The sequence below is a fragment of the Canis aureus genome, chromosome 6, assembly GCF_053574225.1.
Source record: "Canis aureus isolate CA01 chromosome 6, VMU_Caureus_v.1.0, whole genome shotgun sequence".
Lineage (NCBI taxonomy): Eukaryota > Metazoa > Chordata > Mammalia > Carnivora > Canidae > Canis > Canis aureus.
The window spans coordinates 68,819,439-68,834,277 of record NC_135616.1 but is presented as its reverse complement, the minus strand read 5'-3'; the positions used below and the strand labels follow the sequence as shown (position 1 = coordinate 68,834,277).

At 44.1% G+C, this 14,839-nt stretch overlaps 1 protein-coding gene across 2 annotated transcripts in view; it reads left to right on the top strand.

Annotated features, from left to right (window-relative positions):
- The window catches only part of SMYD2 (SET and MYND domain containing 2), a 49,589-nt gene that overhangs the window by 21,318 nt on the left and 13,432 nt on the right, over positions 1–14,839 (top strand). For both annotated transcript variants that reach the window (XM_077902128.1, XM_077902129.1), the window contains exons 3-5: positions 8,569–8,679; positions 11,523–11,583; positions 12,283–12,407. In XM_077902128.1, the coding sequence (XP_077758254.1) occupies positions 8,569–8,679; positions 11,523–11,583; positions 12,283–12,407 (297 nt within the window). The remainder of the gene's footprint in view (positions 1–8,568; positions 8,680–11,522; positions 11,584–12,282; positions 12,408–14,839) is intronic.

Sequence of the window (14,839 nt, the reverse complement as noted above, 5' to 3'; positions counted from 1 at the left end):
GGACTGACAGGCAGCCAGTGAGAGATAGCAACACTTTGGGGCCACATGCAGGTGCCGGAGAAGGGCGAAAGACATGAGGAGAGCATGTTGGGTGCAGGCAGGTGTATTGCCAAGGTTGACAGTTTGCCCCCCAAGGCCACCAGCAACAGATGGAACACTGCAGAGGTGACAAGTGAAAGATGTGAAAATGGTATCTTTAAAATACTTTAATTTTTACTGTCACAGGTCTGTATTATTATAAATCCCCATAAGCAGGCCACACGTTGTCCTTGGTCTGTTCAAACCCAGTCTGAGTTCAGCTAGACGTAGGTGAGCCCCTAGCACAGCCCTTATACAGCCAGAGGGTGGCTCCTCCGAATCTGTCCCTGGGGCTGGTGCCTTGGAAGCAGGGAAGCAGCCAGGGTTGGGCAGGCTCAGGAGGCTGGTTGCACGTAGAATATGGGCCATCTGGTTTGGTGGGTAAGTCTCTAGGGAATCCTATAACATGGGAATGGGAAGCTTAAGGAGAAATTTGGAGGAACCCTTGGTAGCTCTTTGAGGCTCTACGAGTGTTGTTTTCCATACTTGTCTACTAGAGTCTAGTTCGACTGAAATGCTTTCCATGTTCTATCACTTTGAATTTAGGGAGAATATGATCTTTGACATCTGTATACCCCCCTTAGTCTATTTTTTTTAATGGAAATCTATTCATATACCCTGGGAAATGCTAATATTATGTAACAGTGGCTTTAAGTGACAGGGAGGATTTTCTCCATAATCTTTACCTTTTTTTTTTTTTTTTGTCATTGCTCTGGCCAGACGTGGTGTCATTTACCTCCCACACTTCACCACCCTTCCCTGATGATCTACTTCTGATTACTCACTATTTCGTTGCTTTCTTTCTCTTCTCCCTGTGCAGTTGGCTTCTGAAAATATTCAAAGAGCATTCCCATTTGACCACAGAGCTCCAGTCACAATGGCCCCTTGCTGGAATGAGGTACAGGCTGAGCCATGGGCCTGGGGACATCTCCCTTGGCTCTGCAGGCTCTGTGTACAGCCCACTCCCTTGTGTCCCCCAAGATAGGCTTCCCGAGGTTGTCAGCCTATGTGACAGCAACAATATAAATGGCTTGTAGTTGAGTTTTCAGGGAGTGTGCCTTCTTTTGAAGAGGAGAGATCCTACTTTGCTCCTATCAGTTGTGAATAGAATATTCTGTGGTTGGACTGCTTCAGTGTTAGGAGATCAGTGAGCCCTGGGAATTCCATGATTTGATTCCAGGCATAATAGCTCTTTCTATATTTAAGTTAAATACTTCTAGAACAATTAACTCATTACATTCTGGCTTTTTAGAGAAGCAAGATCGTAAAATCACATAGAGCTTACCCAGTGTGCATGGTATAGTAGAAGGAGATGGTCCTAGCTCTGCAACCTACTAGCACTATGAACTTGACAAGCCACAGGACATCTCTGAGCTCATTTTCTTCAAACACAAATGAAGACAATAGTGCCCATCCTGACAAATGTTAGGGACCTCATGATATGAGAGCTATGAAAGCTCCCTATAAACCCTGACACTGTGGACAGGTATGAGGGCATATAGAAAATAATATGACAGTAATTTAGGCTGGACCAAAGTGTAACTCTGTGCAAAGAATAAAGTATACAGCATACTTTAGAACTGAGGGACTTTTTTTTTTTCACTCCAGAGAATGGATGGATTCCAAGAACTTGAGAACACTGATGGTGTACATTTTGTGAGTCACGCTTATTCCAAAATGGATCTTAACTTCTCTGATGAAGCTGTAATCAGTTCATCACTGCATCAATATAAAATACCAGAATGCATTAGAGGCTGAGTTATCTCTGAGTCTTCTGAGCATGCTGTTAACTCATCTTCCATAAGGCCTTACTAGGTGGCATTATTATGATGAACCACTGTGGTCCAGTGGGGTTTTCAGGGTAGCCGTTGTGGCTCCCCTTCCCTTCAGGAGTTTCCCAAAGCTTCAGACTCAGAAAGCTCATCTGTGAACACACAGCGAAGGGCACTCTCTCTAGGAGGGCTCCCACTAACCTAATACCCTGGCCAGTCTGTACCAGGATGCCTGCGTATCACTTTATAACAAGCAGTTTGACGATCTATACATTCTCCTCCCATGGACACATTGTACAGGTGGTCAAGTCATAATGAGATTCCTTGGGTGGCAGCGAAGCCTGGAGTGGAGGGTACTGCTCTGTGATGCTAAGTCATGTTCAGAGGCCCTAGGTCAGGACAGCTTGCTGGTCCAGCCTCATGATGGAGAATCTTCCCTGCTACTCACCCATTTTTTCACTCTTGTTTCATCCGTTCCCTTTTGTTATAGGGAGAGGTTAACGGCCATCAACGTTTACCATGCTTTAGTGCTGGACAACTAAGTAAGTGCAGGATGGTGGGTTGTAATGACAAAGAATGGTCCTAGGATTTAATAAAAGTAAATGCCTAGAAATAAATGGCAGTTCAGGAGCTTCATACATAAAATGATTAGGGAGGAATCTGGAGATTAGTTCAGATAAAAACATATTCAGGTTCCTCCTAAGGAGGTGCTTGGGTGGGTTCAGAGGGGAAACTGTGCTGCACAAAACCAGGGCAGTGATGGTAAGAGGCAGGTAACTGAGTGATTCTCCGCCTGAGAGAACAGGGCCCTCGGCTGCTTCTCATGACCTGGGCCTTTTTCAGACATAGACCCCTCCCACCTGGAGTGTAGGCCTGGGCACCAGACAGCAGGGTGCGGGGTGGGGGTGTCAGAGTGAAGGTTACCAGGTCCATCACGTCAGTAGATAAGAAAACAGTAGCCACAAGATGTTGGGTGGCCCGCCCAAGGTCACAGTGGCAGAACTGGAGACTAGATTGCACATGCTGCTGACAGAGGGCCATCACCCCGTTCCAACTCAGAACACGCTGGGGGTTCTGAGGGTCCTCTGGGAGATGGGACACTATGGGAACGTGTCAAAGACAGAGAAGTGGCCTTCAGTGGATGTGGGAGGAGAGAACCCCTTCTGGTGTCATCTTGCCGAAAATCTCTCCCAAGGGTGCTAAGGCACACACTCCTCCCTGAGGGTTTCCTCTTTCCAGGGGAGTACGGCATCTCAGGAGAGTCTAGCCACCACGTACACTCTCCCCAGGCCCTCTTCTCTAACTGCAGTGCTGTAGGATTTTGCTTTATTTTATACAATTTGGTGGTATCTTGTCCCATTTACTTTTCTCTTCATTCACTTGACTCAGTGTGATCCTGCCAGAGGAAAGATTTTAATTGATGATGCATGAAAGGATAATGGGAGGAAACATAAAAGAAATAGAAATTCCTTTTTAGTTAGGCTTATTTTGTAACCTGTGTGTTTTAATGAACTCTATTTATTTTTATAAATATGCCTGGAAAGCTAAGTATATTATTCCCTCTCTTAGACTTCTTCATTAAATTGCACCATGACATGTTCAAGAGAAGAGTTTTACAAAGTTATTTTATAGAGGAATCATTGTAGAGTAGAACTCTCCAGGGTATTATTTCTGAACATTGAAAAATAGAAACTGTGATTCATAAATGGAGGTGATGGGGTTACAAGTGTGCTTTCGTAAGTAAGAAGGGGCGTGCCCTGATGGGGATGTGTGTTTTTTTCTCACACAAAAAGCAATGTGTGAGAAGCAAGTGACTAAGGATATGAGAAAATTTGTGACTTTCGTCATTGATGAGAAAGTAACTGAAGTGTAGGAAATGCCTAAGAAATGCTCATCTGACCCTCTTGTTGTTATGGGTGATTTAGTGAGTGGGTCCAGAGTCATAGGTTCAATCCTGGTTAAATTCACGTTGGTCTCTTAACCCAAACCTAGGAAGCATCTTGAACTTGATTACTCTTTTCTCTGAATGTTTTCATATCACCAGTAGGAAAAGGTGTGGTTGAAGGAATGAGCACATCCTCTGGCTCTTGCATGGGAACATAGAACAAAGCACATGTCCTTGTGATGGGGGTTCAGCAGCCCCGGCCACCTTCGTATGAGATGGTCAGTGTGCACCTGATTCCTTTTGCATTCTTCCTCTTGATGATAATGGTGGTGGCAGCAGAAATCCCATGATGTTTTCTTACATTCCGCATTTCAGGAAGTTACATGCATTTGTCCAAGTAGAGTACATCTGTTTTGAAAGCTCCATTAGAGCATGAGAAACACCAGGTGCAAGAGTTAGAAAAGGGGACTTCACAATAAAAACTCAATCTCCTTCGCCAGGAAGACAGCATTATCATTCGCTCAGCAGAAAACTGGATGAAATAACAGCCAGTCCTTTCTTCTAGGGTTGGAAATGCTGGTGCACCATGAGACAATTTTACAACTCTTTATGCGTCTTGCAGCATTTCTGTCCACGCACAAACAGGAAAATCATGCAGAGCAGTTATTATGTTGGCTGAAAATGGCATAGAAGTTTAAAAGGGTTACAGAAATTTCTGCATCTTACTCTTAACGTAGATTTAATTATTTAATTTTATTGCACAAATAATCTGTGCTCATTTTAGAAAAACCAGAAAGTATAGTCGGAAATGAGGACAGAAAGAGTATCCATAATCTTGTCCTTCCAGAGAAAAATCACAACTAGCACTTTGATATATGTCTTTCTGAGTCCTTCCTGCCCGTTTATTTGTGTGTTATTTTTCTGCGTGGTAGGATCCAAATTTACATAAAATTATCAAAAGAATGTAATCAGGGCAGGAGAAATAGCTTGACTTTTGAAGAAAAATACTCAAAAAAATTTTAGAAAAAAAAAAAAAAGAAAAAAAAAAACAAATAAATTTTAGAAAAATGACAAAAATGTTTTAAAAAGCATAAGTGGTTGCAAAACTACTCTGTGTATGAAGAAAGCACCGAGTACTAAAAAACAACAAAACAAACAAAAACTTTTAATGTTAATATTTATTCCTATTCATCAGGATAGCTTAATTTTTTTTCCAGTTTTGTCCAACCTGATTATGTACAATTTTTTTAGTCAAAACTGGGCCAAGTTGCCACCATCAGGTTCTCTATGGTATGTGGACCATGATAGAAGAAGGCATGTCAGGATATGCTCAAAACCTAACTGACGTTTCTGCCAGATGCTGTTCTCCGTCCCACCCTTCTTTTGTGTGTGTGCCATGGAGATACATCTGTGTCATCCCTCCCTTGACGCCACATCTCTCTCCATCTTCCAGCAGGTACTGAAAACTTATTTTGGGAAATTTCCCTTGATGAAACTTACATGATTCTACACTTCTTTGAATTTATCAATGAATTTATCAAATAAATTTCTCTGATTTCACTGGTGTGTGTGGGACTGTTTCACATTATAGGTGCTCTTATATATGTCTTCTGACACAGTCACAAACCACTTAAAGTCAAAGGCTTGATCTCCCCTCCCTCTCCCTCTAGGGTCAGTTGCAGGGCTTATTGGATGGATGAACGAATCTGTGAATGAACAGTTTACCATGTGTTTGAGAGTGTGGTATGCACTGGGTGCTGCTCTGAGTGCTTCTCGTGGATGAGCTGATTGGATCCCCACGAGGACCCTTCGTGGTTGCACGAATGCCTGATTGTCCCTCTATGCAGGTCCTCCACGGCTTGGTCTTCGGGTTTCGTATCTGATTATCCCTGTTGGAAGGTGTAAAATCATAGCCTCAGAATTCTGGACCTGCTAAGTAACTCAGGGATTATGTTATTTACAGCCAAGGGTACAGATGCAGAGGGATTAAGAGATCTGCCTAGTGTCACATAGCTGCAGAGCAGGGAAAAGAATGCAGGTTTCCTGAGCCCCAGACCAGTGTCCTCTTACTTGACAAAACTCCACTCTCCTTCCAGAGTGTTCTTTATAGTGAGGTTCCTTTCCCTTTGAGGACTTTCACATCAGTGAATGTCATCGTTGGGTGTTAATTTATATTAACATTGATTTTATATTAATTTTGTTAATGAATTAATTCCATTAATAAATGATAGATAAATCATGGTAAGAAAAGGTATTAAACTTCCTTCTCCCAGGAGTCATTGTTGTCGAACACCAGTGACAGGGCCTACCATTCAGAAATCAGCACGTCAAGGCCCTGCAAAGGCCTTCTCTTAGAATTCCTGGTTTCCCACTGGACATGTGCTCACACGTGTAATTATCTAGCTGTCCTTGGCTGGCAGTCCCCTTCCCTCTCAGATATCCCAAGGCCTGAAGGCCTCTTGATCTTTCCCTCTTTGCCTCATTGCCATGCTCTCATTTCAGGCTTTGGCTAAAAACAGATCCCCTTCTCCCTTGTGGTCATTTCTTTCTCTCTCTGCTCTTAGTTATGTTCGGCACGGAGTTATTTAACTGTGCGGAGCATCTTGGTACCGGACTTGAGCCAATGGCCTGCACCATGTAGCACGTTAAATCATGATGTGACATCATGCCCTTCTTTCTCGTGTCCTTCCTTCTTGTGGAGGGAAGAGGGTAGGGGGATCTCTTCATTCACTCAGCAACTTTATTGAGGACATAGTAAGTGCCAGGCCCTGTCTAGCTTCTGGGGTTATAGATGTGGGAAAAAACCCACACCAGACTGAGTTCCTTTATTTTAATGGAGGGAGACAGATACTGACCAAAAGACTGATAAATATGTAATATCAAGTGTGAGAAGCACCTAAGAAATATAGAGCAAGGAAGTGGACAGTGCTGGGCATATGCCATTTTTAGTAGGGTGTTCATGGCAGTCATCTTGACAAGGTGACTTGTCAAAGTAGAAGTCAGTTGTAGAAGAGTTAGGGAGCAAAATAGAGATCTAGGAAAAAAGGGCATCAGTCAGAAGTACAGCAAGTGCAGAAGGTCGGAAGGCAGGAGTCTGCATGGTCTCTGTAAAGAGCAGCAGGGGGACTATGTGGCTGACGTGGAGTGAGGCAAGAGACAGCGTGGTAGGAGGTGATGAGGTCAGAGGAGTGGAGGAGGGGGCTTCCATCATGAGTGGCTTATCGGTCATCTTCAGGACTCTGCCTTTTGCTCTGGGATGAGAAGCCATCAGCAGGTTCTGAGCTGAGAACTGGCATGAGATGAGTTCTGTGTAGCAGGATCGACCACCCTGGCTGCTCTGTTGAGCCTAGTCTACAGGGGCAAGGGCAGAAGCAGGCATCTGGGTAGGAGGCGTAGGTGAGGGGAGGTGTCGGGGCCGCAGCAGGGTAGGTAGTGGGGCGGTGAGGGGTGATCATGTCCTAGATCTGTTCTGAAGCCAGGGAAAGGGGGTATGCTTAGGGGTGAATGTAGAGTGTAGTGGGGAGACAGGCAGCCAGGATGGCCCCGGGTTCCAGCCTGATCATCTGAAAGAACAGCCCAGCTGTATCCTGAGGTGGGGAAGGCTGAGGGGACAAAGGCCGTACCTACTTCCTGTGAGGGGGAGCGTGTCTGTAGACTCCCCTCAGGATACCAAGTGCTGTGGCATTTCCCACCTCAAAAGTCATCCTCCCTCCACCCTTCTGCCCCCCACCCCTCACCCCTTCGGCTCTCCCTGGATATGCCCCCTAACTGCTCCTGGCCCCATCACGCCGACACCACTGGTTTATGTCAATGAGCAATGGCCTCCATGATGTGCAGTCAGTTCTCAATATCCCAGCACCCCTGCCACCAGCGATGGCATCACCGGGTCCTCCCTGCTCCTCAGACTTCTTCCCTCCACGGCCACACGGCACCACGGTGTCCTTCCTCCTCAGCCTTGCCCTGCCACACTCACAGCGTCGCTACCCAACCAGTAGTGAGGACGTACCCTTTGTGCCCCAACCCGGGGCATAAGGGCGTCAAGACAGGACTAAAAGGAACACAGTCAGTGTTCCTCTGTTATCACACGAATCTTCAGGGAGTCTGTATTCCTAAATATGCTCAGTAGTCGTCTCTGCCAGGCTCTTTGAGGGCCCTTGACAAAGCCTTCATTTGTGTTTTGTTTCTATCACCTATGAAAGGGGACTAGTTGCTGCTGGGTACGGATCTCAGTTATTTGCCCTGATGTGAGAACAGAACCAGAACAGGACTGTGAGGGAGCAGGGCCAGATCCATGGCTGATACCCCAGATCACTCAGCGCTGCAGTCTGACAACTCCCACAGATAATGGCAAGCCGTATGCGTTGGTTGGAAGAATGAGAGAGGTTGCAGAAAGACACGAGATGCTTGATGAAAAAACACAAAGCAGATTTTCTCTTCCCAACAGCCTTGGCCAGGCCCAAGTCAAGGTCATACGACCATCTCTATCTTATTATTATTATTATTTGGTATTTTTTTATTGGAGTTCTATTTGCCAACATATAGCATAACACCCAGTGCTCATCCCGTCAAGTGCCCCCCTCAGTGCCCATCATCCAGTCACTCCGTCCCCCTGCCCACCTCCCCTTCCGTGTTCATTTCCCAGAGTTAGGAACGACCATCTCTATCTTAAAGGATGTTTTTATCTCTAGCTTTTGTGAGCATCATCGTATTTTCCAAAAGGAAACACATTTCACTTGACCTTAACTAGAAGGACTTACTGCATCCTCTTCTCGAACTTTATTCCTGTGTGTGTGTGTGTGTGTGTGTTTAATCTTTTTTTTTTGACCTTCCCAGAAAGAAGATTGGCCCATGCACAAGCTGGAATGTTCTCCCATGGTTGTTTTTGGGGAAAACTGGAATCCCTCAGAGACTGTCAGGCTAACTGCAAGGATTCTGGCCAAACAGGTGAGGATGTGGGATAATGTTCAAGTGCAGCTTTTTTCTTTTTTTTCTTAAAGGTCAGAAAGATGAGTGGCCTGTGGTGATCATCTCTTGTTAAATATTCTTGGACTCTATTTCCTGTCACATCCCTATGGACGGGCGTGGGAATAACACTGCAGGCACAAGCCGGTGTGTTGTTTGCCCGTGCAACTAGGATGTCACTTACCCCAGGTCAGGAACACAGCCACAGCTGTTACATTCTGAACTCTTCACGAGACAGGTTTACATAGAAAAATATGGTCTTTCAAAACATGAAGACCCAAGTGAAAATAACTAGAGTGTTCCAGGGAACCAGAGTGGCCTAAGAAGCTTTGCGATGTTTCGCCTTTCTTTCTGATGCCTCCAGTGCTCCCTGCCCCTCCTCCCAGCAGTGTCCTATTTCTCCCCGTCTCCTTATTTGCTCTTGCCTAGGCAGGCAAGGAATGGGATGGAACAGCCGTTTGGCAGATGCAAAGGAGAAGAGAAGGAGAAGGATTGGAAAAAAGTAGAAATGGAGGCAAGGTGAGAGAGGAAGAGGGTAAAAGAAAGAAGTAGTGAAGAAAGAGATGCCCCCAGTGGGAACAGATGATGGCCACGAACAGTTCCTCTAAAGATGTTGCCAGGACCGGTATCCTTGTTTTTTGGTCAGTCCTTACTGATTGTGGCTAATGAGGTGCTGGATCTCCAAAGGAGCAAACTAAAAAAAGGGGGAGAAACACCATCAAACGTGTCCTTGTGACACAATGAAACAGGTTGTGTGGAGCTTAGAAGGCATAGGTCCACGGAGGTGCTTGCTCATATTAAGGAGGTGCTTGCTAGTAAGAAGTTGGTGGCAAGGCCTCTGTCCTGTACATTTCTTAGAGCTGAAATTCCATCTACCTCTTCTTTTATACCTGCCACCCTGCCTCTCCCTTTAAAATCTTCTTTCTTCTTTCTTTCTTTCTTTCTTTCTTTCTTTCTTTCTTTCTTTCTTTCTTTCTTTCTTTCTTTCTTTCTCTTTCTTTCTTTCTTTCTTTCTTTCAAATATTTTTTTTAATTTTTTTATTTATTTATGATAGCCACAGAGAGAGAGAGAGAGAGAGAGAGAGAGAGAGAGGCAGAGACACAGGCAGAGGGAGAAGCAGGCCCCATGCACCGGGAGCCCGACGTGGGATTCGATCCCGGGTCTCCAGGATTGCGCCCTGGGCCAAAGGCAGGCGCCAAACCACTGCGCCACCCAGGGATCCCTCTTTCTTTCTTTCTTTCTTTCTTTCTTTCTTTCTTTCTTTCTTTCTTTCTTTCTTTCTTTCTTTCTCTATCTAATCTATCTATCTATCCCAAATGTGGTTGTAGTGATTGGCACATATCTGTCCCCAACCCAAGTTAGGATCGTGGGCCACATAAACAGAAGTAGAACATTTCCAAACTCTGAGGTCACTGTTCCATTCTGTGCGGTGTGGGTCAGGTGCTTGCTGAAGTGCCACTTCATCCACTCTGGGAAGATTCAAGGGTTGCTTGCAGGGTGAGGCCAAAAAAAAAAAAAAAAAAATCCACTTTGTTTGCCCCCAGAGGATGTTAACTTTTGAGTCCTTACTACCAGTTATTTTTAAATATATGCCAAGTTTTGGTCAGAAGGAAAGGGTAGGAGGAGTGTGTGACCCGGTGAGGTGTCAGGGTGAATAGCCCATCACGGTTGGATCTGGAGGCATTTGGGGGAGGGTGGGGTGACCAGTCTGCTTGTTCTCCCCTCCCCCACCTCACACTCTGATGGTATTTACAGTGCTGTGGTTAAGAATTCAGAAGAAGCTGGTGTACTTTCCTGAATGAACAGCTTTCCCAGGCAAGATGACTTAACTAATCTTACAGAAATGTATCCTGTGAATGGAAGATTTCTGCTCCAAAAAAGAACAATTGGAATGTTTTGGCACCAGGAGGGTGGTCTGAATGCTCTGATGAGTTTATACCAGTTCCATTCAACTTTTATTATAATTACTATTACTACTGATAGTCTATTAAATGAAAAGTTACCTGGCCATCTTTTCATCTCAGTAGGACTTGATGATTAGAAAAACCAGACCATTTGTATTCTAGTAGCTTGCAAAGGATTAGGGGAGACCGGCTACCCAACTACCAAGGGGAAGCTTAACATGTTAACTAGGGAGGTGAGAGCGCCCTGCTAGACCACCTGTATCCCCAAATTGAATAGCCAGATTACAAAGACACGGCCTCAGGCCAGCTCTTGAGCTCTGCTTTTGAACTCTTGTCAACACCAAGTTTATTCATGTTCTCAAAGCCTAGCAGGTTTACTATTGTTAGCTCCTCTTGGGGTGTCTAGAACAAAGCCAGCAACACGTTTAAAGTGAATCTGGGCTCACAGATACCACCAAAAGTGTTCTTTTTGAAACACAGAATTTGAGATCATTTTAGCCTATGCTTAAAGAAAGTGTAAAACGGATGGGGGGTTTGATTTTGTTCCTTTTTAGAAGGAGAAATAATAAATAGGATGGTTCCTCTGTAGACTCAGAGTCCTTTTAAGTCAGGGCCCTAAAAAGTTGATTTCTCACCACTCTTCTTTTCCATAATAGGCATCTTTGAGCCTACTGTGTGCAGATGGCCCTATCAGGGTGTTAGGAACATGGCAGACAATTTAAAAAGTTTTCCAAAATAGTCCTTCTGATTTCGGTGTTGGGCAGACATTGTCAGCACCCATTGGCAGTACTCCTTGGAGAGTTTTCTGGGCTTCATTGGGAATCGTTGTTCTTTCTTTATGTCGGTGTGAAAGCAAAAGCACTACATTTTGCCCTGGTGGTTAAAATCTCCCATCTGTGTGATTTCTTCCCAATTCCTAGAAGATCCACCCAGAGAGAACACCTTCCGAGAAATTGTTAGCTGTGAAGGAGTTTGAATCACGTAAGTCTTTTTGTGACTGGCCAAGGAGTTATTTTGGCGACCCATTACTATGGACGAGGCTGGGTTGGAGAAAGGTGCAGGGTGTGTTCCTTGTGGTGCTGGGTATTTTAATTACTAGTTTTTACTTTGATTTGTGTCCCTGTTTTGAAAAACGACTTTTTTTTTTTTTTTTTTCCCTGAGTTGACCTGATTACTAGGAAATAATTAAGGGAAGTAAGAACTTGCAGGATGAATTACTGCATCCTGAGCTATCTCTTCCTGGCTCTCCTGGCATGCTGAATATTTTGGTATCTTTGCTGAATTGCAGTCCTGTAAACAGCTGATGTCCCTACTGAAAGACATTAAATCAGGTCTGTCCAGTTTCTTGACCATGACACGGATTCCAGGGCCAATGTGGGAAGAGTGGACTGGACTAGACTGAGGCTGCTTATCAGAGCTGGCCACTCATTCCTGACCTCACTGCTAATGGTCAGTTGAAATTTCACGTCCCGAGTGACTTCCAGTTGTCAGAGGAAGAGAAGAAAGAAACAGCATGCTTTTCTTTCCCTAGAATTTATCAGTTAGACCAAGTAATGGGGGAAGAATATTTCTGGGGGCTCCACATATTCCCCACCCCCCCATGCTATTTACAGTAAGACAGGGAAGTAGCTAGAAAGCCAGAGTTTTCTACCTGGCAAATAATGGTTTGCTTCTCCACAGATCTGGATAAATTAGACAATGAGAAGAAAGACTTGATTCAGAGTGACATTGCTGCTCTTCATCACTTTTACTCCAAGCACCTTGAATTCCCTGACAGTGAGAGCTTGGTGGTACTCTTTGCACAGGTAAGAACGCTAGCAGAAGGTGATGCTACTCTAGCTTTTCCCTGCCCAACTCCCTCTCCCCAACACAGACCTGGTAAAGATGAACGGAAATAGACTGATGGCTTCTGTGACGACAAGGCTGTTGACCTCTTGGACCCTGTTTTGCATAGCCCTGCAAGGTGACCTTGAGCAGACCTTGAGCCGGCCCTCCTTGATGGGTGGTGCATAGGAAATTCACCTTACTTCTGCCTTTTACCACAGAAAGAGTTTCTGAAAACAGAGGGGTTGCCAGTGTCCCAATACTGTGGCCTCCTGGAATCTCTTTGAAAGGAAAAGATCATTTGAGGTGCCCACATTAAATTTTACTTTTCTTCTCTTAAACCTTCCATTCTGACAGTAATGTTTTTACTCCTACCAACACGATATTGACAGAGCACAGGCAAATCCAGATGTTCCCAAGAGGGAGGCCCTCTCCGGTGGCCCTAGGAAGGACAGTCTCCACAGAGAGGAGCCCGAGTGGGTCTAGGCACAGGAAGTGTTTACTGACGGTTGCTAATAAATCTTTAGAGAAGTCTAGGTTTACCAAGCTCAGATCTAATTAAAACATTACAGAGACTTCTAGACAAGAGCAACTTAGAAGTGATTGAGGCACTGGAAATCTGCCATGTGGAAAGACTGAGACATAGGCATGGTTGGAACAAATGAAGAAAGTGTAGGGATCATCCTTCGGCAGCACATAGTCTGGCTGCATAGATGTTCCTCTTATGGCAAGGGTGGTTCTTCCGGGCATGACTTGCTGGGTCAGATTTCTCTCCCTTACATACCCTGCATCTTTCCCTACAAGCCAAATGTGTAGTTGAAGGTGACCTTCCAGACAGAGCTACATTCCCCTGCTGGAATTTTAGTCTCTAGCTCCACAGAAGAGCTTGGGTGGATGCTTACCCATCTTCATCGTAGAACAGAATCAGCATCACCTATGTACCGGTTGACCCACTAGTTCCATTTCTAGGAATCTGTCCTAAGAAAGTAATCAGAGATTATGGATAGTAATTGACACACGGATTGTCTGTTGCAGAGTTCTTTTTAAAACTGAAAAACAAAACAAAAAACAAAAGCAAAAAAGGAAATATAAATGGCCAGCAGTATAGGAGTTTAGAAAATAAATTATGGCATAGCGTTATGATGGAAGCTTATATAGCCTTTATAACTTTGGTTTCAACAAATGTCTAGGGATGTGCAAAATGTTGATACAGCTGTAAGTGTAAAATCAGGATAAAAAATGTGTTATAATATGAAAATACACATATTAAAAAAGATCCAGTGGAAGTTCACAGGTGATTATCTCCTCAGTTGTAGAAAATTTTTGCTTTTTTTTTTTTTTAAAGATTTTATTTATTTATTCATGAGAGACACAGACAGAGATGCAGAGACACAAGCAGAGGGAGAAGCAGGCTCCATGCAGGGAGCCCGATGTGGGACTCGAACCCAGGTCTCCAGGATCATACCCTCGGCTGAAGGTGGCACTAAACTGCTGAGCTGCCCAATTTTTGCTTTTTTTAATTGAGTAATTTTCTGAATTTTCTACAATGACTATGTATAACTTAAGAAAACACTAAAAAGGGGGTGCCTGCGTGGCTTAGTTGGTTAAGCATCTATCCTTGGCTTAGGCCATGATCCCCATGATCAAGCCCCACCTCAGGCTCCCTGCTAATTGGGAAGTCTGCTTCTCCCTCTCCTCTGCCCATCCCCCCACCCAGTGCACGTGCTCTCTCTCTGTCTCAAATAAATAAAATATTTTTTTAAAAAACACTAAAAAGAAAGAGATTAAAAAGAAGAAAAAGATTAAAAGGCACCCATAATCCTTCCACTTTGAAAAATTACACATACAAAGGATGAAGTAAGTCTTCAACTCCTGTGAGCATCACTGCTACTAGTTGGATGAATTCCTTGATGGGTGTTGTGTTATATAGATATATTTCTATTTTGTGAATATATTTCTATTTCAGTAAAAAAATGCCATTCTTGGAAAAAAAATATGGATTCCAGTTATGATTGTTAAAGTAGATTTTCCTATTATCCTGGATTTACAACACATTTTCCTAAGTGTCCTAAGATAGTGGATTTGGGTGACAGTGGGAAGTTGAGGAATTGACTGATCTGCCATTTAAGAAATAAATGAGATACGTGACTTTTCTGGACCAGAAGGAACATGGTTGTATGAGAACTCAGGAGAGAGGAAATAAATATAGGGTATCTTCCCTTCTAGGTGTGAAAAAAGATGACTTTTCTCCCATCACAGTAATGAATGCTGATAGGACTTCTCAGTGCTGGTGTAGGAGATATGGGACCCTATTGTCATAACCAGAAATCAAGGCACTTGTTCTCACAAGGAGAAGTATGTTTGTGGTGAAAATGACTCAGAATCTTTGACATTTGGACTGACTCAGAAAATC